The 27145-nt window shown below is 56.3% G+C and overlaps 2 protein-coding genes across 7 annotated transcripts in view; both read left to right on the forward strand.

Annotated features, from left to right (window-relative positions):
* CARD10 (caspase recruitment domain family member 10) overlaps positions 1 to 1235 on the forward strand; it is a 29920-nt gene extending 28685 nt beyond the window's left edge. The window contains exon 21 of the mRNA XM_058431393.1: positions 247 to 1235. Coding sequence (XP_058287376.1) covers positions 247 to 481 — 235 coding nt within the window. The 3' untranslated portion in view covers positions 482 to 1235. The remainder of the gene's footprint in view (positions 1 to 246) is intronic.
* Positions 1236 to 5226: 3991 nt separating this feature from the next.
* MFNG (MFNG O-fucosylpeptide 3-beta-N-acetylglucosaminyltransferase) lies at positions 5227 to 26697 on the forward strand. 6 transcript variants are annotated; one of them, XM_032138349.2, is made up of 9 exons: positions 5227 to 5696; positions 11220 to 11268; positions 11690 to 11792; positions 12495 to 12648; positions 15010 to 15095; positions 17194 to 17359; positions 19373 to 19458; positions 21867 to 21954; positions 22584 to 22627. In XM_032138349.2, the coding sequence occupies exons 1-8, from the start codon at positions 5442 to 5444 to the stop codon at positions 21931 to 21933; spliced, it is 966 nt and encodes a 321-aa protein (XP_031994240.1). In that variant the 5' UTR covers positions 5227 to 5441; the 3' UTR covers positions 21934 to 21954; positions 22584 to 22627. The 6 variants fall into 6 exon arrangements, with proteins under 6 accessions (XP_031994240.1, XP_031994243.1, XP_031994239.1 ...); XM_032138352.2 differs by lacking the exons at positions 21867 to 21954; positions 22584 to 22627 and adding an exon at positions 26150 to 26697; XM_032138348.2 differs by having other exon boundaries at positions 21867 to 22837.
* The last annotated feature ends 448 nt before the right edge of the window (positions 26698 to 27145 follow it).

Here is a 27145-nt window from a genome sequence, read left to right on the forward strand (position 1 = left end):
CCTCCCCCTCTCTCTCTCTCCCCCCTCTCTCTCCCTCTCTCCCCTGTCTCCCTCCCCACCCTCTCTCCCTCCCCCTCTCTCTCTCCTTCTCCCCTACCCCTCTGTCTCTCTCCATTCCATCTGCCATCCGTCTCTCTTGGGTTGTCCATCTTCTCTCTCTGACTCTTCCCCATTTGTCCCTCTCTCCCTGTCTCTCTGTCTGTCTTGGTCCCCCACTTTGACTGCTGCCCACTCCTCTTTTGGCAGGGGTCTGCTGGGCCGGCCGGGCTGGCGGGACTCAGAGCTGCTGCGGCAGTGCCGTGGCTCAGAGCAGGTGCTCTGGGGGCTGCCCTGCTCCTGGGTGCAGGTGCCCGCCCATGAGTGGGGACACGCAGAGGAGCTGGCCAAGGTGGTGCGCGGCCGCATCCTGCAGGAGCAAGCCCGCCTCGTGTGGGTGGAGTGCGGCAGCAGCAGAGGCTGCCCCAGCAGCAGTGAGGCCTGAGGCTCATCTGATACCTGCAGCTTCTTCCCAAGCCAGCGGGGACCCTGGTGTCTGTGGTGAAGCTGGGCCCTCCCACCCTGAGCCTTCCTAGACCCTTGGACTCTCAGACGCAGGGCCCTTGGCTCTGGCCTCTCACCCCCAAGGCTGTGTCTGGCCCTGCCGAGCCTGCGGGAGCCCCGGGACAGAGCGCCCACCCCCCTCTACTTGCTGCTCTGGGCCTCCCCACCTGTCCTGGGGTCTCCACATTCCCACTAGTGGGTCTCGTGTGTCTGTGTCTTCTCCTTAAACACACCCTGGAGTCGGTTCTCACCCCGTGCGCAGGTTTGCACACTCAAGTTCTCACGGGCAGGCTCAGGTCTGTCCCGCTGCCCTGGGCACGAGGTCTCCTGAGGACCTGGGCCTGTTCTGCTTCCAGGAGCCCCGAGCCCGTTACCGCGTGACTCCCGCCATCCAGCTCACGCTCCTCGTGGATTCAGCCATGCATGGACTGGGGGCTTCCCTGGCCCATGGTCACCTGTGCCCCTCGGGTCTCCTCACATGGGTGTCTGTGGTTCTCTCCTGTGTAAATGTCACGCCCCACCCCTGTTTCATGTGGGCACTAACATTCGTGCGTTCCTGGTGGGCACACGCAGGACCATGCCTCACAGGGCCCGCTCCCTGCCTATGCCTCCATCTTGGGAGGCCGAGGAGGGCGGCTGCTCTGTCATGAGAATGTGCGGCCCGTGGATGATTGACGGGCCTTTTTCACTTAGAAGCTGCACATTATGGAACATTAAACACTTTTGTCATAGATGCTGGTGGCCTTCTGCTTGCTTGTATCCCTGGCCTGGGCCCCTGCTACTCTCCTCATTTGTCTCCCAGCTCAGGCGAATACCACCTTTCAGGTCCCCGCTTGCCCGTCGGGAGGGTCGGATTTCCCGCCTGTCTCTTCCCAGAGCCGCCCGCCATCTGTGCTGGCGTCACCTTACCTGCCCCTGAATGACCAGAGGAGGGCCCCACAGATGGGCCACCCCAACGCTCAGCCCTGCTCACAGCTGATCATCAGAGGAGTGTCCCCCAAAGCGGGGCACCAAAACTGGCAGGATGTGGCCTCAGACTGAAGGGGCCTGGCTGCTGAGCCCAGGAGCTCAAGAGCAAACCCTTGGTATGCACCCAGGTTCCTGAGACAGCTCTACTGGAGAGAGGATGGTTGCTCCCACTGGGAGCAATCCAGGCAGCCTTACTGGAAGAGGTGCCACTTGAGCTTGGGAATTGGGATTCCTTTCTTCAAGAACCACTTATTGGACCTACGTGTCCAAGTGCAGGTGACTGTCCTCAGCCACAGTGATGAGCCGGGGCTTAGGGTATGGGTGTACTAACTAGGTAGGGTAGCCTCAAGGGCGAAAGCTCAGAGGCAGCACATGGGTCGGATCTGGCCACCTTGGATGGGGTCGGAAATGAGGTTGGGAAGGGCAAGTCCAGGGGTGGGGTTGGGAGTGCAAAGGAGCTTGGGCTGTGCCCTGGAGGCTGTGGGAGCCTCTCAGGATGTGGGGAGCAGGGCTGTGGGAGCTGTGGTTTGGAGTTGACTTAGAGAGGGCTGAGGCCAATTGGAGTAGGGGGCGGGGGGCAGGGGCAGTGGAGGAGAGAGGAGCAGACAGGAAGGAGGGGCTCTGTGGCCTCCAGGGGTGGGTCTGGATCTCCATGTTTGACAAGAAAAATGCTTAAGAAGGGGTCAGGGCTGGGGATTTGGGGTGGTGGGTGGAGAAGGGAATGGGGAAGCCGGGAGAGGGGATTGGGGTATGGATCGGGGGCCACAGCCCCATCTTTAGTGGGAAGAGACAAGGAGTGGGTGTAGGGGAGAGGTGGTGAGGGTCTCAGAGACTGGACCACGCAGGATGACGGTGCTTGGGTATGAGGCCAGGGTGGACGGTGGGCCCAGGCTGTCCTGGGAACCCAGAGAGCCTTCCCCAGGATGGAGTGCAGGATGCGCAGGGCACTGTAGTTTGGTTGAAACCCAAAGCTCTGGTCAGCCAGGTGACCCTGGCAACTCAGGTGGCCTCTCTGGGCCCAGGGCCCTCCCCTGTGGAGTGGAGGCCAGGATGGTGGAGTGAGCATGGAGGTACGGATTGGCCACGGCTGGGTAAGCACGTGTGTCTGGGGCTGAGCCATTGCTTGGGAAACAGCTCTTCCCACTCTCCACGACAGGGTGTCTTTAACAAGGTGCAGATTGGACCTGGAGGCCTGTCAGTCTGTCACCACTGGGGTAGGGGCTGGAGAGCTGGACCCTGAGTGGCAAAGTGCCCTGGGGGAAGGGCAGCCTCCCTGCATGGGAGTCAGCGGCAATGCCCCTTTCCCCTCCAGGCCTTCCCAGGTGTTGACCCTCCCATCCCCGCAGCCACATGCTCCCCACCGAAGGCAGTGGCAGTGGCCTTTCAGTTTACCCTTAGCTGTGCTCCTCTGCTCATGTGGCCCCTGCCTGGGCTGCTCTCCCTGCCTGAATCTTCCTGACCTTTGAAGCCTGGCTGAGATACTACCTCCATGAAGCCCACCGCCAGGTCCTCCCAGCCCTTGGGACTTCTTCTGGCCTGTGCCATGTTCTGCCTTGTGGCAGGACGAGGGCATCTGTGTGGCTGTCTCTCGATGTCTGTGGCTTCCTGGGCACGGAAACTGGGCTGTGCGCATTTGGGTACATGAACCTCCCCCTGCCCCACAGTGAGCCTGGCCCAGTGCTTGGCCTGGGGAAAGGGAGGGACCCTGTGATTTGGCTGCCTTTGCCTGTTCCCCATGTCAAGCATCCTTTCTGTGGGGTGGAGAAGCCCACTCATCCTGTAATCGTCGCCAAGTCATATTTTTGTCCCCATTTTAGAAACGATGAAGGTAACTTGCCTAGAGTCATACAGCCAGTGAGTGGCCCAGTTGGGAAATTTTTTTTTTTTTTTGAGATGGAGTTTCACTCTTGTTGTCTAGGCTGGAGTGCAGTAGCGCCATCTCGGCTCACTGCAACCTCCACTTCCCGGGTTCAAGTGATTCTCCTGCCTCAGCCTTCCTAGTAGCTGGGATTACATGTGCCTGCCACAATGCCTAGGTAATTTTTGTATTTTTGGTAGAGACGGGTTTCACCATGTTGGCCAGGCTGGTCTTGAACTCCTGACCTCAAGTGATCTGCCTGCTTTGGCCTCCCAAAGTGTTGGGATTACAGGTGTGAGCCACAGTGCCCAACCCCCAGTCAGGATTTAAACCTGGTCTGTGGGGTACAGAGTCTGGGACCATCACCAAGGCTGGCATCATCACCATTCTGAGAATATGGCCTGTGAAGGGGCCTGGCTGGGGGCTGGCCCATGAGAGGGTCATTCAAAGGGTTGGTTTTCCCTTCCTCTCCCCCAGCTGTCCTCATGCAGGATTGAGCCCGGCAGGGCCAGTTCCCTTCGTCAGCCACCTGGTACTTTGTTGTGTTGAATTAACATTGATTGAGTTCTTGTCTGCTGGTCACTGTTCTAGGCACTGGGGATTAGGGACTCAGTGATCAAAAAATAAATCCTGCCCTGATAGTCTCATGAGGAGGACAGAAACTAAGTTAAACATACAGAATGTTGGAAGATGAAAAGCGTGATGAAGAAAACAGTGAAGTGGCTTGAGAGGGACAGGCCTGGGGGGCTGGGAAGGAGGTGGTGAGGGGTTGCAATGTTAATAACGTGGTCAGGGAAGGCCTCACAGAGATGGTGATCTTTGTGTAAAGACCAGAAGGGAGTGGGGGAGTGAGACGTGCAGGTCTCTAGGGAGGGGCCTAGGTGGGAACAGCAAGTGCCAAGGTCCTGTGGCAGCCATGTGCCCGGGCCAGCCGGGGTCCCAGAGTCTGGAGTGGAGCAGGGTGAGTAGCAGGAGATGGGGTGGGAGTAATTTGGGGGCCAGCTCACGCAGGGCCTTGTGGGCTGCTGTGTGCTTTTTGGCTTTTGTTCTGAAGAAAATGGGAGCCAGTGCAGGCTCTGAGCGGAGGAGGGAGGAGGTGTGAGTGAGCTTGTGCGAAACAAGATGGAGGTGGTGGCTGGAGAAGGCCCTCTGTCTGTCCACTGGTCAGGTGCTGGGAGAGAGGCAGCTCCAGAGACTGCGGAGTGAGGTTGGGTATGGGCTGGGGCACAGCTGGACAGGTGCCCTCAGGGGACCTCCTGTGAACTAGATGAGGACCAGAGACCTGGGTTCCGCCAGCTCTGCGGCTGAGTTGCTGGATCGTTTTTGCTCATTCTGTGCCTTTGTGCCTTATGTCTTCAGCTATAAACTGGGAATGACAGTCCCAATGCTGTTTTGAAGACCACAGGAACTGAGTGAACAACTGTGGGAGCCCCAGAGGTTAAGAGGTTATCACGGAAGGCTTCCTGGAGAAGGAAACCCTTAAGCTTTGAAGTCCAGATAGAATTCAGCCTAGTGGAGGGAATGTGGCTGAGGCTGGTGGAAGATGGGAGAGCATCCCGGAGGAAACCTGTGAGCAAAAGCTGGGGGCTGGATGAAGCAGGACACCAAAGCAATGGGTGTTGAATGGGCCGAGCCGACAGCTCTCTGGGGGAGTGGATGGTGCTGGAGGACCCTCCCTTCCACCGGGCACGGAGGGTTTGTTGTGACTTCCTCCCACCGCAGCAGCTGGCAGAGCCGGGGCTGCCCTTTCTGCTGGTGCCTCCTTTCAGCCGCCTCTGTCTGGGGTTCCCTTCGTCTGGCCCCGCCCCTTGGGCTAAGCAGGGCGGGGCCAGGCTGTCCCAGAGGCTGCGGCAGGCCGAACAGCAGGAGCAGGTGGAGGGCTGGCGGCGGTCGAGATCGTGCTGCCATGGCTCAGCCTCTGGGTCCAGAGCCTCAGCTCCTACCTCTTCCCTCCTTGCCAGCCCCTGATGCCTGCCAGACTTTTGCCTCTGCTGGAGCCCCTGCCTGACCAGCTTCCCCTCCCTGTCTGGTCGGGATTTGGGGGCTGAGCTGTCTGGGGTCCCAGGGCCAACCAATGCAGTGCCGGCTCCCGCGGGGCCTGGCTGGAGCCCTCCTCACCCTCCTGTGCATGGGGCTCCTGTGTCTGCGGTACCACTTGAACCTGTCCCCGCAGCAGGTACAGGAGATCCCCGAGCTGAGCCAGCCGAGCCCGGGGCCCCCTGAGCTACAGCTACACGATGTCTTCATTGCAGTGAAGACGACCCGGGCCTTCCACCGCTTGCGCCTGGAGCTGCTGCTTGACACGTGGGTTTCCAGGACCAGGGAACAGGTGACAAGTGGGTGACATTGGGCCCTGGGGGTGGCCCCTGGCCTAAGGGGTTCTCAGAGGCCTTTCTACTGGGCTGGGGTCCCTGACTGCCTCATGGGAGAAGCTGCCCAATACCTGCCTAATCCGGGATCCTCTTCCTCTCTCCTTCCCGGCTTTAGGGGCTGTCTGCGGCCCTGCCTGTGCCCTGTACTGGTCCTAACTCCAGGTGCACACAGGTCCTACCGCTCCACCACTTTTGGGGGCCAAGCTGGGCCCCTGCTCCAGGCTCCCGGGTCCCTCCTGGGGGTTCTTCTATTCCTAGCTGCTCCCGTGGGGGCTTCACTCCTAGCTACCCAGGCCCAGCCTGGCATCAGGGGTAATGGTGGGTGTTGGGCAGCTGGGGTGGAGGCCTCCAAGAGGTCCTGACCCTGACCCGTGCCCAGGCCAGGCTGTCCCACCCAGGCCCTAGGTGCTGTCCTGCCCAGGCTCTGAGGGTGGAAGACGGGGAGAATGTCTAGGTGGGGTCTGTTCTTGGGGGAGGCATCCCTTCGGCCTTCCCGATAGCCCCTGCCGCTGTGTCTCTGCTGCCCCGGGTGTGCCGAGGCCGCCATGTCTGGCCTCCTGCGTTGGCTTCCTGCGGGCTGCTTCTGAGGGAGGGAAGGAGAGCGCATGCCACGAGGGTGGCGGCTGAGGCAGTGGTGGGCCAGAGGTCGGGGAGGCCTGCCTGGCACGTGGGATTGTGTGTGTGTGCGTGTGCTCACACGCACGGAGCTGGAGTGTGCTAGATGTGCGTGACAAGAGGCGTGTCTGTCACATGGCTGTGCGGCTCCGGCGAGCCAAGTCCCTTCCAGCCCTTCCCCTCCTCGCATCCAGTATCTTCCTTAAGCAAAGTTAGTGATGTCAGTGTTAGGGACCGTTGATGGGGGAGGTGGAGAACGGGTGTACACACACACACACACACACACACATCCGTCCCCTCTTTGGCGGCTGGCTCAGTGGGAGGAAGTGACTGAGTCTTTGGAGATAGTTGAGGTCTCCTGGAAGACCAAAAGGAGGGGGAGAGGATGGCTGGCAGAGGCCAGGCCCTCCTGGGGAGGGGCACCCTGCCCTGATTTCTGCCCTTGTACTCAGGATTAACTCTTCCCCAGCTGGCCCTCAGCACCCCAGCTCTTCTCTGGGCCCCACACGGCTTCTCATCTTGGGGAGATCCTGGTTCTTCCTGCGGAAGCCGCTAAGGCGGGCCCTCCTGCAGGCCTTCCTGTTTATGCATCTGTGTACCCGGGAGCGTGGCCTCACGTGGTCCACGGCCCTTTCCTGTCTTGTCTCCATCACCGTGGTGGTGCCCTTGCCCCGGATGAGGAAACTGAGGCCAAAGAGGAGGAAGCGCTGGCTGGCGTGGTGTCACGCAGAAGGCCTGAGGGGACAGAGCCCAGTGGAACCTAGAACCTTGCTCCTGGCTGGGTGCTTTTCTTCCCTGCTGAGACTTGGGAGTCCTGTGAGGCCTGGGTCACTGGGCTACAGGAGAGGGTCCTTGGTCTTCAGCCTGGGCGGTTGTGCCTGGCAGTACCAGTCCAGCAGAGGCAGGCAAGGACAACCCCTTCCATGTCCCAAGCTCGATCCCACATGTAAATCAGGCGGTGGGGTGGGAGTGGGGGTGCTGGCAGCTATGCCACTGCTCAGGGCAGTAGATCAGGCGAGTCACTTGTTTCGCCCTCACGGTAAGCCCCAGAGATCGGCTGTGATGGCCGTGATGTTCCTGCCTTACAGTGCAAACACTGAGCAGGGTTCGGCCGAAGTGGGAGATGATCCACTCAGCCGCACCCAAGGGGCGAGGGGCAGACTCTAGAAATCTTGTCCTTGAAGTTGAAAGAAGGAAGGATGCTGAGATGGAGGAGGAGGTGGGAGGACAGGGAGGCCCTCGCTCGCTACCCCACGTCTCTCACCCTTTGGCTCACTTCTCTCTGTGACCTCGGCCAAGGCCCTCCCCTTTCGGCCCGCAGTTTCCCCATCTGCACGGGGCAGGAGTGTCTGGACCAGGCCTGAGCTGGTTAACTGCAGTGCTGGGCGCCCGCCTGGCTGGTTAAGGGCGGTCGGGTGGCAGGTGGGCCTTGTGGCAGGGGCTGGGACTCGTGTGCCGGCCTTTGTCCTGGGCTGAGGGGGTGGGCTGGGGGAGGCGGGTTTTGTGCTCAAGGGGAGCCTTTCTCCTCCCTACGGTCCCCTCGTTGCGGGGAGAGGTGGCAGCAGCCCCACCACTCCCCTCCTCTGCAGCAGATGGTCCCCGGCCACCCCTCCCCTGCCCCAGCAGGCTGCGTGTCCCTTTGTTTCCCACGGCTGCCTGTGAAGTTTTCACCATTGTCAGGTCCCCTCCTTAAACAAGTCAAATGCAGCCCTTGGCTCTGAAGAAACTCTGCCCATCGCTCTGTGCCAACCTTAGGATTCCCAGGGACTGAAAGCACCAGCCTCACTGCCCTCTCCCATATCCCCGCCCCCTCTGGACCTGGACTCCCCTTCCCGGCTCTCTCCCTCACTCTGTTCACGGCTGCTGGTGTTTTGTTTTGTTTTGTTTTTTTGAGACAGAGTCTCACTCTGTTGCCCAGGCTGGAGTACAGTGGCGCGATCCTGGCTCACTGCAACCTCCGTCTCCTGGTTTCAAGCGATCCTCAGCTTCGTGAGTAGCTGGGACTACAGGCATGTGCACCACGCCCGGCTAATTTTTCTATTTTTAGTAGAGATGGGGTTTTGCCATGTTGTCCAGGCTGGTCTTGAACTCCTGGCCTCAAATGATCCACCCGCCTTGGCCTCCCACAGTGCCTATTCTCCTGCTTTATTCAGGCTTACTAGATCTTCACCGGGAAATGGTCCTCAGCCCATTTGGCCCATGCTCCAAGCTTGAGAGTGCTTCACTATCTGGTGGCTGTTTGGTGGCAAAAGTTTGTTGAGGGAAGGGCAGGAAAGGCTTGGCTTCTTTTATAGGATCCCTTGAGGCTGTGTTGAAAACAGACTTGGGGTGGGGGCAGGGAGCAGGGAGGCCAGGGAGGAGGGCCTGCAGCAAAGCGGGCAGCAGGTGACGACAGTGGCAGGGACTAGGTGGCTGGGCGGGCTGGAGGGAAGAGCAGCGTCCCAGATGATTTGGAGGCTGGTGAGCAGAATTGATGATAGGCTCGGGGAGAGGTGTGAGAGGAAGAGAGGAGGAGCGGGGAGTCTGAGGTTTTGGGTCCCAGCCAGTGAGAGGGAGGAGCAGGTCTTGGGGAGAACAGGGGCTCAGTCCTGATGTGTTAAGCCCCCAGGAGACGTCATGGTTTCAGGGGACTTGACAGTTTGGAGCTCAGGGAGAGGCTAGGGCTTGTGGTGTCCACGAGTCTCCAGCTCCCTGATGGTGTTTAAAGCTGAGAGGCTGTGTGGCATCACCGACGGAGTGGGCTTCATGGAGAAGCAGACCAGGGCCTAGGCTTGGACCACCAACATTTCCCCCTGCGGAAATCCAGAGACCTCCAGCATTCACTAAATCCGACGGTGGGAGACAGACCCCAGGGAGAGAGGCTCAGAGGGTGGATGCTGCCCAGGCCTTCCTGAGGAGAGCCAGGTGCCGGAACAAGGAGACAAATTGGACCCAGCCTGTGGCCTCCAGGATGCCATCGTCTGGTGAAGAGATGGGGAGAGAAATTTCTGTAACCAGGGAGTTTTGCTAACTGCTGTTAGTGACAGGAGAAACAGAGGGCGGAGGAACACATAGCAGGGGCCCCTAAAGTAGCTGGAGGGGTGTCAGGGAAGGCTTCCTGAGGGAGGTGATGCCTGAGCTGGGAACTAGAGGGTGGAAAGAGGGCATAGCATGTGCAGAGGCTCAGAGGCGTGTGTGCGTGTGTGCGTGCGTGTATGCGTGCATGCCTGTGCGTGTGTGTGTGTGTGAGAGACAGAGAGACAGAGAGAGAAGCCCCAGAGGTGGACAGGAAGTAATGAGATCAGATTACATCAGGCAGAGTGGCCAGGTGGCCCCTCACTGGCCACACTTAGGGAGGCTGGCCTTTATCCCAAGAGTAGTAGGGAGCCATGGAAGGTGTTAGTGGCTGGTGGTGGAGGTGGGTGTTATCTGATTCTGGTCCTGGCAGGGAAACGTATCTGAGGGAATGAGGCAGAGTCTTGCAATAGTCCAGTGAGAGGTGATAGTGGCTCAGAAGCAGGGCTGTGGCCATGGGCCTTGGGAGACAGCCTGGCTCCCTCCTGCTCCTTCCTGTGTCAAACCTGGCTCCTGGCCTCCTAGCCTTCTATGCCTCGGTTTCCCCTGAAATACAAGTAGTTGAGCCTGACTTCACTGTCAACTCTTCCTTGCTCTTTCACACACAATCTTGTTTTATTCTCATAGACACTACTATCCCCCTTTTGTAGATGGGTAAACTGAGGCTCAAGGTGGGGACTGTTCTCATCTGAAGGGTTAATTCCTGGAAAGGAGGGAGGGGATTATGGGTAAGCAGAGGGGAGCATTGCAGTTGAAGGCCCTGAGCTTCAAGGGAGGACAGGATGGCCCCAGTGGGGACTGAGAGAGTCTGGGGGCTTTAAAGAGGTGGGACACTTGGAAGGGGTCTGGAATTGTCCTGAGTCCTGGGCCGGGTCCCAGGGCCGGGGAGGCCCTCAGAGGCCCTTGATGTGCTCACTGGGTGAGAGGACCCACTTGGGCAGCTGAGAAGCTCTGCCATGTTGGGCCAGGCGTGGAATGGGAAGGACACCAGTCCCCAGCCTGGCTTGTCTTTGTCGCATCCATGTACTTCCTCTACCTCTCATTCAGAGTTTGAGTTTGGATTATGTAGGGGCTGAGCAGCTTTAGCTGCCTGGGAGGCGGTGGGGAGAGGTCCGGGGCCTGCGGGTTTGAATCTCAGCCTGGCACTTGCCAATCCTGGTCCATCACTCAGCCTCCTTTTTGTTGTCTGGGAAGGGAACAGATGACAACACCTGCCTTGTGAGGTTTGAGAGTCGTTGGGGGCAGGTGCATGTCCAATCTGGGAGAGCTGGACTGGGTTGTGAGGCAGCATTTCCGAGATGGCTTGCACAGGGGGTTTGTGTGGCTGTGAAGGTGTGATGTCTCCCTAGTGGCGTGGTGTCCCAGGGTGTGGGCGTGGGTCTGTTCACATAGAGTTTGTGTCCTGATAATGGGTTTAAGGTTGTTTTATGTGATTGTGGAGGAGCCGAGTGCAGCTGTGATTTTGTGTGTGTGTGTGTGTGTGTGTGTGTGTGTGTGTGTGTGTGTGTGATAGAAGAGGGTGAGATGCTACCCAAGTATGTGGCTGTGGTTGGGTCCCTGTGGTGCTGCTCTGGAAAGGGGGTGAGTGTATGTGTTTAGACTGTGGGCTGTGTACACCCTGAAGTTGTGTGTCTAAAAAAGCTGGGTTGTATGTGTTGTATGTTGTCCTAAAGGAGCGTGTGACCATGAGAGGGGTGTGTCTGTCACTGGAGAGGAGTACAGAGTCCATCTGGGGCCTGGTGGGGTCTGTGGATTGGTCTGGGGTGCCCCTTGGGCTGACGTGAGTCCTGACCCCTTCTTCTCCTTCCTAGACATTCATCTTCACCGACAGCCCAGACAAAGGCCTCCAGGAGAGACTGGGTAACTCTGCCCAGCCTGGGTGGGGTGGGGGACTTTAGCTGTTGCCCAGGAAAGCTGGGGTGGCTGTGCCCTGGCCTGAGGGTTCCCAGGAAATGGGCTGCCCACCCTTGGCATGTGGAGATTCCCCTTTGCCCAGGAGGGAAGTGGGCCTCTTCCCTGGAAACTGGTGTGGGCATGGGTATGGGGAGGAGCTGTGCTGGACAAGGCCCCGGACACCTGAGTCCCAGCCCAGCCTGCTGTCCACTAGCTCTGTGGTCCTGGGCGGGTCTGCCTTCCCCGGGTCTCAGTGTTACCATGTGTAAAATGGGAGTGGGTGGGCTGCTCCAGACTCCCTGTAGCCCAGCCTTGCTCTGTATTCTGTGTTCAGGGCTGTGAAGGGGGGACCTGGGCAGGGTCCCCTGACTCCTTCTCACTTCTCCAGGGTCCCACCTTGTGGTCACCAACTGCTCCGCGGAACACAGCCACCCAGCTCTGTCCTGCAAGATGGCTGCTGAGTTCGACACCTTCTTGGCCAGTGGGCTTAGGCGAGTGTTCCTGGGTCTCTGGGGATAGGTGTGGTCTGGGCCCAGTGAAAATAACCCCTGGGCTTCCTGGGGTCTGACTTCAGCCGCAACTCCTCTAGCAGGCAGTGGGCAGATGGCCGGGAAGTCCAGCTGGGTTCCAGTCCTGACATTCAGGATTGGGTATGTGACCTTGGGAAAATGACTTTTTTTTTTGAGACAGTTTCGCTCTTCTTACCCAGGCTGGAGTGCAAATGGTGCGGTCTCGGCTCATTGCAACCTCCGCCTCCTGGATTCAAGTGATTCTCCTGCCTCAGCCTCCCAAGTAGCTGGGATGACAGATGCCCACCATCATGCCTGACTAACTTTTGTAATTTTAGTAGAGACAGGGTTTCACCATGTTGGCCAGGCTGGTCTCAAACTCCTGACCTCAGGTGATTCACCCGCCTCGGCCTCCTAAAGTGCTGGGCTTACAGGCATGAGGCACCGCACCTGGCCAGGGCGAGTGTCTTAACCTCTCAGTCTTGGTCCTCAACTGTCAAGTGGGTACCCTCCTCACGAGCTTACATAATATGCAACTTGACACAAAACAGATGCCTTGAATGTCAGCCTCTCCCACCCCTACCCCCATTCTGTCACTGTTGACTGACTGGGGGGGGGGGGTGCTTGGGGACCCTGGCTTGGAACCCCCCCAACAAGTTCACTGTCCCCATTTCATCCCTACAGGTGGTTCTGCCACGTGGACGATGACAACTATGTGAACCCAAGGGCACTGCTGCAGCTGCTGAGAGCCTTCCCGCTGGCCCGCGACGTCTACGTGGGAAGGCCCAGCCTGAACCGGCCCATCCACGCCTCAGAGCCACAGCCCCACAACCGCACGGTGGGTCCCTCTCCTCCTCCTTTGCCCCTTGGCCCGCTGATCCCAGGGCCGGGCCAGTCCTGGGGGTGGGGGTGTGCTAGAGAGGTGAGAGGGGTTCTGGGCTTCAGGTTTGGCCCCATGTGGGTTTGGGCTGGTAGCTTCCCCTCTTTGACCCTCAGTCTCTTCCTCTGTGAAATGGGGAGACTGAGATCATGCAGTTGTGGCACAGACACAGTACATAGTGAGGCCCCTGTCCCCCAGGAACCATGGCTTGTCCTGGTCATTCAGGGAGCATCCAGGTGAGCTGAGGCTGTGTGACACAGCAGGGCTCCCAGTCACCTGGTGTCCCCATGTAGGTGTGCAGGTTGTTAAAATGCTGGAATGGCCAGGGGCAGTGGCTCATGCCTGTAATCCCAGCACTTTGGGAGGCTGAGGTGGGTGGGTCACCTAAGGTCAAGAGTTCGAGACCAGCCTGACCAATATGGTGAAACCCCGTCTCTACTAAAAATACAAAAATTAGCCGGGCATGGGGGCGGGCACCTGTAGTCCCAGCTAGTCGGGAGGCCGAGACAGGAGAATCGCTTGAACCTGGGAGGCGGAGGTTGCAGTGAGCTGAGATTGCGCCACTGCACTCCAGCCTGGGCGGCAGAGCGAGACTCCATCCCTCTGTCAAAAAAAAAAAAAAAAAATTGCTGAATACTGCGGGGCTGGGTGATTTATTGCTGCCGCCTGAGCCACAGAACCCTTCCCCACCTTCCCCTCCTTGGGCACCCTCTCTGTCCAGACACCTCCACTGGACTGTGACTGAAGAGTTGACACCTGGTACAACAGGGGGCTCTGTACCCGCCTCAGTTCCTGACCTGGATGGACACTGATTTGGGTTGCCAGATTCATTAAACAAATACATGAAAAACCACTACATCCAGTTAAACTTGACTTGCCAATAAATAATGAGGCAATTTTTAGTATAAGTATGTCCCAAATATTGCATTGTTCTCTCCCTGTCCCCAGGACCCACTGGGCATCAGGTGTTAGAGTGGTCCGGGCCCTAGGGCTCTCTCGGCTCCAGGAAAAAGGCAGGTCGGGAGGTCCCTCTCTAGAGGCAGTGCCTGGTGCAGGAGCTGGGCACACAGCGGGGCTCAACCTCCCTTCCCAGGTCACCATCTGCTTCATTAGGAAAACCAAGAGCAGAAAACAGAGCCTTAATTATCAGCAGCTAATCAGCCTCTGAGCCTTAATTAAATTCTTCTGGGCCCTAGGGCTCTGTGTATGAGTGATTCCAGGGGAGCCAGGGTGTCCCCCAGGCTCTCACACCACTGCTGGCCACTCACCTCTGCCTAAGCAGTTTGCCTCTGGGGTGGAGAACTGCGCGCTGGAGCCTGACTCCCTGGGTTTACATGGCAGCCCTGCCACCTCCTGGCTTTTTGACCTTGACTGAGGTCACCTCACCTCTCTGTGCCTCAGTTTCCTAATCTGTGAAATGGGTAATAACAGCCCCTACTCAAAGAGTGGTTGTGAACACAGAAGAAAGAATGAAATGAGGTCATCTATTCAAGTCCTTGGAATGAGACCTGGCACGAAGTCAACTCTAGAAAGTGTTAGTGATCTCAGGCCGGGCACGGTGGCTCGTGTCTGTAATCCCAGCACTTTGGGAGGCCGAGGCGGGTGAATCACCTGAGGTCAGGAGTTTGAGACCAGCCTGGCCAACAAATAGTTAAACCCCATCTCTACTAAAAAATACAAAAATTAGTTGGGCGTGGTGGCGCATGTCTGTAGTGGGAAGCTGAGGCTGCAGACTCACTTGAACCCGGGAGGCCGAGGTTGCAGTGAGCAGAGATGGTGCCACTGCACTTGAGCCTGGGCAACAGAGCAAGACTCTGTCTCTAAAAAAAAAAAAAAAAGAAAGAAAGAAAGTGTTAGTGATTTGTACTGGACACAGCCCGACCTTTGTTTCCCAGCCACATCTTTCCTATGCACACTCAGGCCCCGTCAACCTAGGCCCACCTCTGTGGCCCAGGAGAGCAGATGCCATGTTGGGCAGCCCCTCCCAAGCCACATGGAGTGACGTAGAGACCTTTCTTAGGGGAAAGGGGCACGGTGGCCGGGTGGGTAAAACAACACCTGTCCCCTTTAACTGGAATTCGGCTGGACTTGAGTCTGATCAGTGACCTCACCACTCATAATTAACTATGTGACTTCGGGCCTCTGTTTTCTTAACTATAGAATGGGCACAATAATGCCAGGTTGTAGCAAGACTCTAGTGAGATTCAAAATAAAGGGCTTTTGAGCCATGCTGCTTGGGGGTGAAGGGTGTCCTGGCTGTCCCTTTTCCCCACAACTGCCACCAGGCTCACTCTGCCCCTTGGCCCTCCTCTCCCTCAGAGGCTGGTACAGTTCTGGTTTGCCACTGGGGGTGCTGGCTTCTGCATCAATCGCAAACTGGCTTTGAAGATGGCTCCATGGGCCAGGTAAGCAGAGATCCAGGGGTGGGCAGGAAGGTGGGGAGGGGGTGGCAGCTGGGGTACAGGAGGGGCCTTTGCAGCAGGAAGGGCTTTGAGAGTGAGCTCAGGAGAAGCTGCTCCTCATTCACGTGTGTCACAGAGCGGCAGTTAGTGGTGAACAAGCCACCTGCTACCTGCCCTCAGGGGCTGCACGGCTGAGTGCATGACGTGCCACTCACAGGCAAGTCATGTCATCTCCAAGAGCCCCAGTCCCCCCGTCTGCATATGGACCTGCCTGATAATACAGTGGCCAATGGTGTGGTAAGGGTTAAATGAGAAACTGTCTGGGCTGGCCCTGGTAGTTGCTATTTGCTGCCCTTTTCTGACTGGTCAATGCCATAGGGGAGGTGAAGGCCAAAAGTAAGGGTCTTCAGAGGAGGGAGAAGGGCCTTCTGGGTGAGGAAAGAAGGGAAGGCTTCCAGGAAGAGGTGGTATTTGAGCTGGGACAGTCCAGTATACACTGGGCAGTCTAAGGGAGATGATATTACTCCTAATATTATAAGGGGATCTCAGGGGTAGTGGAGGCCGCAGTGTGGGTGGGGGTGGGACACTGGTGTTCTAGAAGTGGCAAGGCCTGGCCTCTGGAGGTCTTTCCGGGCTGTTATTATTATTAACAGCACCATCAGCAGCCACTCCCTTGTATGGAGGACTGACTCTGAGCCAGCTCTGTGCTCCATCAAGAGGATCACAACACCTGGGGAAGAAGGTGGCGTTAGCCTTGTTTCTAGATCTCAGGCAACTGAGGCACTGAGATTAAGCCAGTCTGAGGTCAGCCAGGTTCAAGGTCACTCAGCTGCTGGGTTTGGCTCCAAGGTCTGCAAGCCTTGCTACTACCCAAGCTTGTCCTGCCTTGCCCTGGCTGGGAGGGGCCCCCCAGGCAATTCATACTGGACAAGAGCGGGCTCATTGTCCTGGGGCATGTCCACAGAACTGTGTGTGTATACATGACCAGGGTCATCCGTGTGCCTGGAGTGCCCCCACCCAGGCTTCTGCCCACCTTTAAATTGCCTTTGTGTGAATTAGAAAAAGCCCCCTTCCTCCAACTCCTGCAGGTGCAGCTTGAGGGCATGCAGGCTGGGGAGGGGAGTACAGGCTGGATTTCCATACCCACTTGCCCCTTGGCCAAGCATCCGGGGCACTGGCATTAATGGGGTGTGTGCGGCCGGTTGAAGTCCTTGCCTGGGACTCTGTTCCTCTCTCCTGTCAGCATTGGCTCACTCCAGCCCATCCTGCAAGACTCTGTTTAGGTGGCTTATGCCTGTAATCCCAGCACTTTGGGAGGCTGAGGTGGGTGAATCACTTGAGGTCAGCAGTTCGAGACCAGCCTGGCCAACATGGTGAAACCCTGTCTCTACTAAAAATACAAAAATTAGTTGGGCATGGCGGCGGGCACCTGTAGTCCCAGCTACTCGGGAAGCTGAGACAGGAGAATCGCTTAAACCCGGGAGGCGGAGATTGCAGTGAGCTGAGATTGTGCCACTGCACTCCAGCCTGGGCAACGAAGGGAGACTTTGTCTCAAAAACAAACAAACAAACAAACAAACAAACACAAAAAAGCTGCCACCTCCTCCGGGAAGCCTGCCTGATTCTCCCTATACCCCCAGGCAGCATGCTTCCCTCTGACTTAGCACCACTCTTTGAAAGACCTGCTCTGTCTCCCTCCAGAACAGCGGCTGCTGTTGAGGGCAGGAAGCATTTCTTTCTTATCTCTGTATCCTCAGCCCTAGCATGGTATCTGGCACCAGCAATGAATAAATGAGTGAATGAATGAATGACAAGACAGAGAAGGAAAGGCTACATTTATAAAGGGCATCACCTTCCCATTCCCTGTTTAATCCTCACAACAACCCCATGAAGACACGGCCGTTAGCATCCCCATTTCATAGAATAGGAGACTGAGGCTGAGGCTGCCCAAGATTCCTGACTTGCTCAAGGTCATACAGTATGCAGGAGGCAGGTGCTCTGCTCTGCCAGCTTGTCCCAGCGGAAGGCCTTCGTGGGGTGGCCCACGGCTCTGGGTGTGGAGGGCCTGGGCCAGTATCTACAGTCTGGCTCTGTCCCTCAGCGGCTCTCGTTTCATGGACACATCTGCTCTCATCCGGCTGCCTGATGACTGCACCATGGGATATATCATTGAGTGCAAGCTGGGTGGCCGCCTGCAGCCCAGCCCCCTCTTCCACTCCCACCTGGAGACCCTGCAGCTGCTGAGGACTGCGCAGCTCCCAGAACAGGTGAGCTGGCCTTGGGGCAGGTGGCAAATGGGAAGGGGGAACCAAAGGAACATGAGGTCTCCCCAGCCCTCCCTCCTGGCGTTTGAAAGAAACCTGGAACTCCAGATTATGGGTTTTGGCTGTTCCCTATTGATGGGGAAACTGAGGCCTATGGTGGCAAAGGACCCTCTAAGGGTACACAGGGACTCAACCCCTTCTAACCTCTAACCCTCAAGGATTAGCATTTGTGAAGCTGAAATTCTTTGATCTGGTCCTCAAATGCCAGGAAGGACCTGAACAAATGAGATGAGGTTGTCTTCAGGTTCCCACCACCCTGCTCCCCACCCATACCTCTACTCAGTCTTCCATCCTCCTCACATTCCTCCCGGGGAGCCCAGCTGGCTCTTTCCAATTTTACCCATTGGGAGCCCCCTCCTTCATCAAAACTCCCCTATCCATTGCTCAGTGCTGTTCCTGCCAACCCTCAGGTTACCGGGATGGAATGGGTCTGCGGGGGGATGCTCAGCATTATGTTAGGCTGGGGGAGGAGGGGGACCCCATCCCACCACCTGGCAGGTGATACAGGTCCAACTGGCTCTGCCTCGGAGAGGCTGCCCTCTGACGCTGTAGATGGTCCTGGCTGGGAGCATCCCTGGGATCTCCTGCCCAACAGTGTGACAGAAACTCAACATGGACTGGCTAACCTGAAAAGGAAATGGTTGGCTCACATAACTGATAAACTCTCCCCGAAGTTGGCCCATCCTCAGGCGGGCTCAGCCCTCATGTTGGTGAGGATGGCAGCCCCAGCTTTCCCCCTACTATCAGAGGAGAGTGCCTCCTTCCTTCAGATCCCAGGGCTGGCATTCATTGATTTGATGGCTGGGCTTGGGTCATGTGACCCATCTCTTACCAGCAACTGGAGTTAGTGTTGATTGGCCAGGTCTGGAACTGGGGTGTGAGGTTGGTCCCATTGGGATGGCAGGGCCTGAAGCCAGGAAAGGGAGGCAGATTTGAGGCAGCCCAAACTAGGGCACCCTAATGGTTAGGGTATCCTGAGTACCACAATGCCAGGCACCACGCTGGGGGCCTTCCCTTCTTTTTTTTTTTTTTTTTTTTTGAGATAGAGTCTTGCTCTGTTGCCCAGGTTAGAGTGCAATGGCACGATTTTGGCTCACTGCAACCTCCACCTCCCAGGTTCAAGCGATTCTGCTGCCTCAGCCTCCTGAGTAGCTGGGACTACAGGCACCCGCCACCATGCCTGGCTATTTTTAGTAGAGACAGGATTTCACCATGTTGGCCAGGCTGGTCTCGAACTCCTGACCTCAAGTAATCCACCTGCCCTAGCCTTCCAAAGTGCTGGGATTATAGGCATGAGCCACCGCACCCAGCCACCCTTCTTTAACTCTCTGGTTCCTCACAATATTCACATGAGGTCAGTACTAACATTATCCCCATTCTATAGATGGGGAAAATGAGACCCAGCGAGCTGAACTGACCACGGCACACAGCTAATATGGGGCAGAGGGGCACTGGAACCCTAGCTGGGTGGTCCCTATGCCCACACTCTTTAACCACTGTGCTCTATAGCCTCTGAGCTGAAATCACGATCCATGTCATCACTGCCTGGTGGAGTAGAGGCTCCGGGTGAAGAGGGATGTGCCAGGGCCCTCCAGTGAGTCTCAGAAAACCTCCATTCTAGTCCAGGCATGCAGCTTACTGGAAAGCTGCCTTTTCCTGTTGAGCCTCAGTTTCCAAATCTGTAGATGGGGGTATTGTTCCAGCTTCTCAGGGGAGCTCAACTCTCGAGGGAGCAAATGGGATTAAGGGCATGGCAGTGCTCTTGCAGCTGTGGAGTGCCTTGGGGCGTGGAGTGGGCTCCTTAGTGAAGCTCCCACCACCAGCTGGGAATTTCAGGTTCCCGGGCAGCTTTCCCTGCAGCTTAAAACCCCTCCTCCACCTGTGCCAGGATGCTGCCCCCTTGTAGGGATCCCCAGTGTGACGCCCCAACACTCACTCTTCTATCTCCCTGCCCAGGTCACCCTCAGCTACGGTGTCTTTGAGGGGAAACTCAACGTCATTAAGCTACAGGGCCCCTTCTCCCCGGAGGACGACCCCTCCAGGTGGGTCTGGGGGCTGGAACCTTGGATGGGAGGAGTAGGGGCCGAGTCCAGGCATCCAAACATGGGAGAGCTGGGAGGGAGTGGAGTGGGACAGGCTTTGGTGGCTGACAGCACAGAGCTAGGAGTGGAGGGAGTGGATTTCAGTTTCTGACCCTGCCACTGGCTTGCTGTGTGACCTTGGGCAAGTATCTTGCCCTCTCTGGGACTCAGTCTCCCATTAGTAACACCTGGAGGCTGGCCATCATGGATCTGAAGAGCTCTCCCAGCCCCAGTCCTCTGGGGTTCTTTGGGAGTCCCTGGAAGGCTGAAATGCCTTCCCTGAGCACAGGCAATGCTCTCATGGTGGAACTTCAGGCTCTGGTGGGGGATTTTATTTTGTCTCTTTTGGACTCATTGTTTCTTTGATACTCTTAAATGCTTCTTTTAGGCAGGTAAAGGGTTGGAATAATGCCTTCCAGTTCTGCCCAGAACTGGCCACGGGGAGATGGGCCACCCAAATCTGCTCCTGACTGGTCTAGAGCAGTCTTGGAGCATAGCCTGTGATATGCAGCTTCCTTTCCACACACCAGCACCTGCCAGTTGTGGCTTTTTTTTTTTTTTTTTTTTTGAGATGGAGTCTCGCTCTGTTGCCTAGGCTGGAGTGCAGTGGCGCGATCTCGACTCACTGCAACCTCAGCCCCCCGGGTTCAAACGATTCTCCTGCCTCAGCCTCCCACGTAGCTGGGATTACAGGCGCCTGCTACCATGCCTGGCTAGTTTTTGTGTTTTTAGTGGAGGTGGGGTTTCACCATGTTGGCAGGGCTGGTTTCGAACTCCTGACCTCAAGTGATCCGCTTGCCTTGACCTCCCAAAGTGCTAGGATTACAGGCATGAGCTGCTGCCCCCGGCCCAGCTATGGCTTGTGATTCTGGCTAGGGGTGGCGGGATGGGGGTGGAGAGGAGTTGGGGGAGGGGACACATGGACTCTGGGCCCATCAGTCCAACCCCAGAACTGATGCTTGACCCCCTCCCAGCATCTCTGCCAACTGATGGGCTGGCTTCACCTTGCATGCCTCCAGCCATGGGGAGTTCCTCCCTCCTGTGGCAGTCTGTTCCATCTCTGGGCAGCTGGACTAGCCCCAACCCTTCTATTTCCATTTCTGCTCCTTGTAGTGACATACAATGGGCCTGGGACCTGGGAAGGAGCCCTGATCCTGCCTTTGGGGACTGAGCAGGGACTCAGGGAGGTAACGAGTAGAGGAGGGCATGGGGTGAACTCTGGGCCCACTTGAGTAACAGAGACTTGTCCAGAGGGAGTCCTGGGGGACCGGGAGTCCGGGACACTGTGTGTGTAGGGGGTGAGGGTGAGTATGCAAGTATAGGCTGTTATGGGAGAATAAGTCAGAGCCCTGATGTTGACTGGGGAGTAGGGGCTGGCCGGGGAAGGCTTCTCTGAGGAGGTAACGTGAAGGACTGAAGGGCTAGCAGGAGTTCGCTAGGAGAAGAGCAGGTGGCAGGTCGCTACCGCAGAGGGGACAGCATATGCAAAGGCCTGATAGCAGGAGACAGGCCTTGACCTGCTCAAGGTAGGAAAGGGAGACTGTGTGACCGGAATGTGGAGAAGAGGAGGGAATGGTGTCAAATTTGGTTGGGGACGTGGCAGGGGCCTCTCCAAGGCCTTTGTAGGCTCTGTCTGGACACTTGTGATGCTTGGAGGAACCAGGGCCCCTGGCCCTGATGTTCTTCAGTGCTGCCTGTCCTGGGGCAGAGGGCTCCCATGATGCTGAGGGCCCTTGCGGCCAAGGCTGCGTTGAACAAGTTGGATATTACAAGGAGACAGAATTTGGCTCGATATAGGGACAAAAATTCAAAATTCCAAGATGAGCGAAGCTGCCTTCTACTAGGATGAGCTCCCCGTCAGCAGAAATGTGTAAGCCATAGCTATGCTGACAAGAGGTTTAAGAATTGCTATTAAATTTCCTCAAAGCCTGAAGATTCTAGAAGTCATAGATTATTGCCAAATGGGTCTGGAGCCACCTAGAGATTCAGATGCATCTGATCAGATGATTGGCCTCAGCTGAGGTCTCTTTATGGCTTCTCTGGCTTTTGAAGTTTCTCCAAACTAGCGGTTCTCAAGTGGGGGTGATTTGTCTCCTAGGGGACATCTGGCAATGTCGGAGACATTCTTGATTACTATGATTCAGGAAGATGCTACTGGAATCTTGTGGGTAGAGCCCAGGAATGCTGTTAAATATCTTGCAAGGCACAGGACAGCTCCACAACAAAGAATTCTCTGGCCCTAAGTGTTAGTGGTGTTGAGGTAGAGAAACCCTGCTCCAAACCATCTCTGTGGCATGCGTCCACCTAGGAGAGTGGGCTGAGAGCAGAAGTGGGGGTGGCCATCCTGTCCTTTTCTGGTCTCTCTGCAGGTTTCGTTCCCTCCATTGTCTCCTCTACCCAGATACACCCTGGTGTCCCCAGCTGGGTGCCCGATGAATCCTGAACTGCTGGGCAAAGGTTGGGCAGAGACTTCTGGGTGTGCCTTGGCTCCCAAGGTGGCACTGTGGGTCCCTGGCAAGTGTCTTGTGATAGGCAGTCCCTGGCAGCGCCTTCGGGTGGTTGGCAAGCCCAGGATCTGAGTGGCAATTGGCACTGAAGGCACCCCAGGCCCCTGGGAGGTGAGCTAGACAGCCCAGGGGACCAGGTGGACCAGGTGATGGCCAGAGAGGCTCCAGGGGCTAGACTCCCTCAGGAGGCTGAATTGAAAAAGGGCAGGGGGCACTTGAGCTGGGCTGGGGCTCAGGGGTCCTAACCTTTTAGGCAGTGACATGGCCTCTGGGTGGGGTCTGGCTCTTGGCCTTGGCTAATGTCTCTCAGTCATTCCCCCAGGGCTCAAGCGCTGGGCCGCCCACTCCTGCCTCCCTCGTCTGTGTCCCGAGTTCCTGAAGGGACACGGGTGGAATGATGGCAGAATCCAGGGTCTGCAGCTCCTGCTGTTGTTGCCAACCAGTCTCCCAAAGCTCCTTGCTCCCTACCCCTTGCTAACAGGACCAGATTTTGTTTGGAGCCTCAGCATGCCAGGGCCCAGATGATGGAGCATAATGGGTCCCAGCCAATTGTGATGATCCTTTTTGCTCATTTCCCAGCCTCCCTTGCTGTTAGGGGCTACCATGGGACCAGCTCTGGCCAGAGGGAACTAAGCAAATCCAATAGAGATGTTTCTGGGGAAGGTTTTGCATGCAGCCCACTCCCCATCTTCCTGCTGTAAATGTGGGCGTGATGGCTGGATCTGGGGCAGCCACCTTGCTACCATGAAGGAAAGGCCAAGACAATCATCCACAGCGATTCCCTCCAGCATCTGGTTCTGTACGAAAATTAAATGCTTATTTGTTTAAGTCTCTCTTGGTCCAGTTTTCTGTTACATGCAGCCAAATTGTTCCTGATGGGGTATGGTCTTTATCTGTCTATCACAGTGGAGATGGTGGTCACTTTTGGTGGTGTGATATGATGTGTGCAAAGACCATGTTACAGAGCCTGGCACAGAGAAAGGAAGGGCACAGTGGATGGTGACTGTTACTAGTGTGTTTGTGAGTCATAGTGTGTGAGGCAGTGCACAGGTGTGTGTGTGTGTGGCATGTACCTTCTACATGTGTCTGTGCATAAAGATGTACATGTGGTGTTTTTTTTTGTTTGTTTGTTTTTTTTTGAGACAGAGTCTCACTCTGTTACCAGGCTGGAGTGCAGTGGCGTGATCTTGGCTCACTGCAACCTCCGCCTCCTGGGTTCAAGCAGTTCTCCCAATTCTCCTGCCTCAGCCTCCTGAGTAGCTGGGATTACAGGCATGCACCACCACGCCTAGCTAATTTCTGTATTTTCAGTAGAGACAGGGTTTCACCATGTTGGCCAGGATGGTCTCTATCTCCTGACCTTGAGATCCGCCCGCCTCGGCCTCCCAGTGTGCTGGGATTACAGGCGTGAGCCACCGCGCCCGGCCTGTGGTGTGAGTTTTTGTGGCTGTGTTGCACATGTGTACATGATGTATACATGTGAGCGTGTGTGCTGTGAGGTGTGGAGTGGTTCCTCCTTTTCTCTGCCCCCAGGGCCTGGGTTGGGGGAGGTCAGAGAATCAGGAAAGGCAGAATGGAGACTCAGGGCTGAGGGACTTAGCCTCAGGTATCAGATAATGGTGCCAAAGGGAGATTTGACAGGCAAGGGCAGGAACTGAATAAACTCAAGTGCCCTTGGAATTTCGGATCCCAAGGAGGTGGATGGATGAATGAAAGTGATCATGATGAAATTTCAGGCATGTGGCACATAGGCAGGGGAGGGTTAGAGAGGGGAGGTCTGTGTCATGCCCAGTGATGCTTGGAGTTGGGGTCACCGTGGGGCTCTTGGATGGGGAAGTAGGAGGAGAGATCCCAAGGGCCAGGGGGTCCACCCTTCAAGAATCAGAAACTGTCTTCTGGCTACATCTGTGTTGGGGGCATCTGGAGCCGCTGAGCACCTGAAGTCAGCCCCTTGTTTTCCAGGGAGGAGAGGTCCAGAGAGGGACTGCCACGTGCTGTGGTCACACAGTGAGTTGGATGCAACCGGCCACTTGTGCTTCTCCAAAGCCTCACTTCTTTCTGGGCTGGCCCAGGGCTGGGTTTATGGAATGCCAGTTGAGTGAGGGCAGCCCCTGGCCCTGCAGCCCCGTGGGGCTGGAATGGTGCCATCCACAGTCGCCGTCCTCCCCACCCCACCCAGGGAAGGCTGCTCGTCGGCCCGCATTTAGACGCGGCAGCAGATTTTTGGGTTGCTCCTAGATCCTGAGGGTCGGGTGGAGGGAATAGGACTCGGGCCATCTGCTGCCTCCATTGTCCCAGAATAGCTGGGGGTAGGGAGGGGGAGCAGAGTCAGCAAGGATCAGAATTGGGATGAAGGAAGGAGGGAGTCTGAGTTTAACCCTTTGCGTGTCTGCCTGGGAAGTTAGGAAGCTCCCTGTGCCCTGTGCTGAAGTGACCCATCTGGGCCCCAGAGGCAGGGACTGAGTGTGGGGTGGGGTAGCAAGGTTAGACCACCTAGTCTTGGCCTTGCCATGCCCCTTGGGCACATAGCTGCCACTGAACCTCCTCCCGTTTAGCCTGAGCTCTGCCTGCCCATTTTAGGGTGCATATGGATGGGATACTTTGAGGACCATGGGTGGTCACTGATCCTTCGGCTAGGTGGCTGAGGGTAGGCCCCCATGATAACAGGGACAGAGAGTGACTCCAGAACAGGAGTCCTGGCCTGGGGCAGACATCAGAAGGAGCCTGGAGATCTCCTACAGGGGTCTGCAGCTCCCTCAACCAGCCCCTATCCCCAGCAAGGAGTGTGCAGGGGCCCAAGGTAGGTCTCCTCTCCTCCCAGCAACCTTTTTCTTTTTTGAGACAGTCTCACTGTGCCACTGAGGCTGGAGTGCAGTGGCGCAGTCTAGCTCACTGCAACCTCCGCCTCCCAGGTTCAAGCGATTCTCATGCTTCAGCCTCCTGAGTAGCTGGGATTACAGGCATGTGCCACCACGCCTGGCTAATTTTTGTATTTTTAGTAGAGACAGGGTTTTGCCAAGTTGGTCAGGCTGGTCTCGAACTCCTGACCTCAAGTGATCCGCCTGCCTCGGCTTCCCAAAGTGCTGGGATTATAGATGTGAGCCACCGCGCCCGGCCCTGGCAATCTTTTAATTGATGCACCTGCTCCTGCTGTGAGTGAGGTGGACTCCACCCTGGGAGGCTGGTGACCTATCATCTCAGCTTTGCCCTTCTGTAAGTATTGATGCCAACAGAACTATAAACATAAATATCTACCATCAAGTGCATGCTGGGGGTCAGGCACTGTTCTAAGTACTTGACATAAATTAGTTCATTTCATTCCCACCTATTTGAAGTAGGTACAATCGTTATTCCCGTTTTACAGATTGGGAAACTGAGGCACAGAAGGGGAGAAGGTCCTTGGGCCAGGTCATAGGTCTTCTCAGTGCCAGAGCCAAGGTTGGAGGCAGCCTGGCTCTGCAGTGGTCATCTCGCTGCGGGACAACTTTGAAGAGTTGGAGAACCTCCTCAGGCCTGGGCTTCACCCTGCTGCCCAGCTGTGGCTCTATGCCCTTAGGCAGCTGGCTTCACTGTTCACTGGCCTCATCTGTAAAATGGGCACAGTGGCTCCTATGCAGCAGGCTGTGAGGCTTTGAGATACTGCATAGAAAGCTCCTGATGCGGGGTAGTTGCTCAGTAAGTAGCACCTGTCTGTCCTTGCTGAGCTCACGTTCTCAGCAGTAAGAGGTGGGGGTACTGGGCTGGCCATCACCTCCAATCCCTACCTTGGCTGTTATCACAGCAGCCTCCTCACTGCTCCTGTAGTCCTCTCTCTACTGCTCACTGGCTCCTGGCACAATGGCCTCCTTGCTTGCTGTGGCAGGTGCCACGTTCTCTGCCAGCACCAGTTCTTGCCTCTCCTTGTATTGCAACCCTTAGTCCTGCACAGCTGGCTTGTTCTTGTCAAGCTCCCATGTCCCACCTCTTAGGGAGGCTCCCCACTCCCATCACACAGCAGCCACCTGGTGGTCATCAATCACCTTCTGTTATAGTCACTCATAACCCGTCACCCTTGCAGACCTGCCTTCCAGGTATTTGTTTGTTGTCTACTCCCACCTGGCTGTGAGCTCCACGATCAGGGATCCCCTTGGTTCTGTTCCCTGCAGCTCATGACCTGGCATAGTAGATCCTCAACAAATATTTGAGGAACGAACAGAAACTTAAGTGAACGGACTTCTCAGATCTCTTCCAGCTCTGTCAGTGTTTTAAGATGCCACGGAAGGTACTGAAATAACTGAGGCAATGCAATGGGGCTTCCTGATGGAGGGATCAGGCTGGCAATACCAGAATGCACCAAGCCTTCTTAGTATCACCCAGAAAGCGTTCTTAGTATGCTCCAGATGTGATCCCGTAGGAAGGACGCAGCACTTCCCAGGAAGTCCGCTTGCTAGAGTAATTGACCCTACATCACATCAACCCTCTGGACCTAAACGCCAGTCTACAGGAAGCAGGAGGACAGTGCAACACGTTAACTGATACCACAAGGGTTCGGTCCGCCACATCAACAATGAGGACAGTCTCACATGACGAAGGCCTGGTTTCCTCAACAAGTAAAAGGGCATAAAAAGGAAGAGAGAAAAGACTGTTAGAGAGGAAAAGAGATTTAAGAGATAAAGCACCAAAATGCAATGTATGGGTCGGGTGCCATGGCTCATGCCTGTAATCCCAGCACTTCGGGAGGCCAAGGTGGGTGGATCACCTGAGGTCAGGAGTTCCAGACCAGCCTGGCCAACATGGAGAAACCCTGTCTCTACTAAAAATACAGAAATTAGCCGGGTGTGGTGGCGGGCACCTGTAATCCCAGCTACTTGGGAGGCTGAGGCAGGAGAATCACTTGAACCCAGAGGCGAAGCTTGCAGTGAGCCGAGATCGCGCCACTGCACTCCAGCCTGGGCAACAAGACCTTGTTTAGATCTTTATTCAAACAGACGAACCCTAAAAAGCCATTTTTCAGGAAAATAAGAAAATTTGAAGATGGACTGCATATTAGAGGATCTTAAGGAATGGTTCATTTTATTAGGTATGGTGATGATGTTGGGCTTATTTTTAGAAATGTGCTAATGTGTGAGAGATACATTCTGAAATATTAATGGGTGAAATGA

Source organism: Hylobates moloch, unplaced genomic scaffold (assembly GCF_009828535.3).
Source record: "Hylobates moloch isolate HMO894 unplaced genomic scaffold, HMol_V3 SCAFFOLD_19, whole genome shotgun sequence".
Taxonomy (NCBI): Eukaryota; Metazoa; Chordata; class Mammalia; order Primates; family Hylobatidae; genus Hylobates; species Hylobates moloch.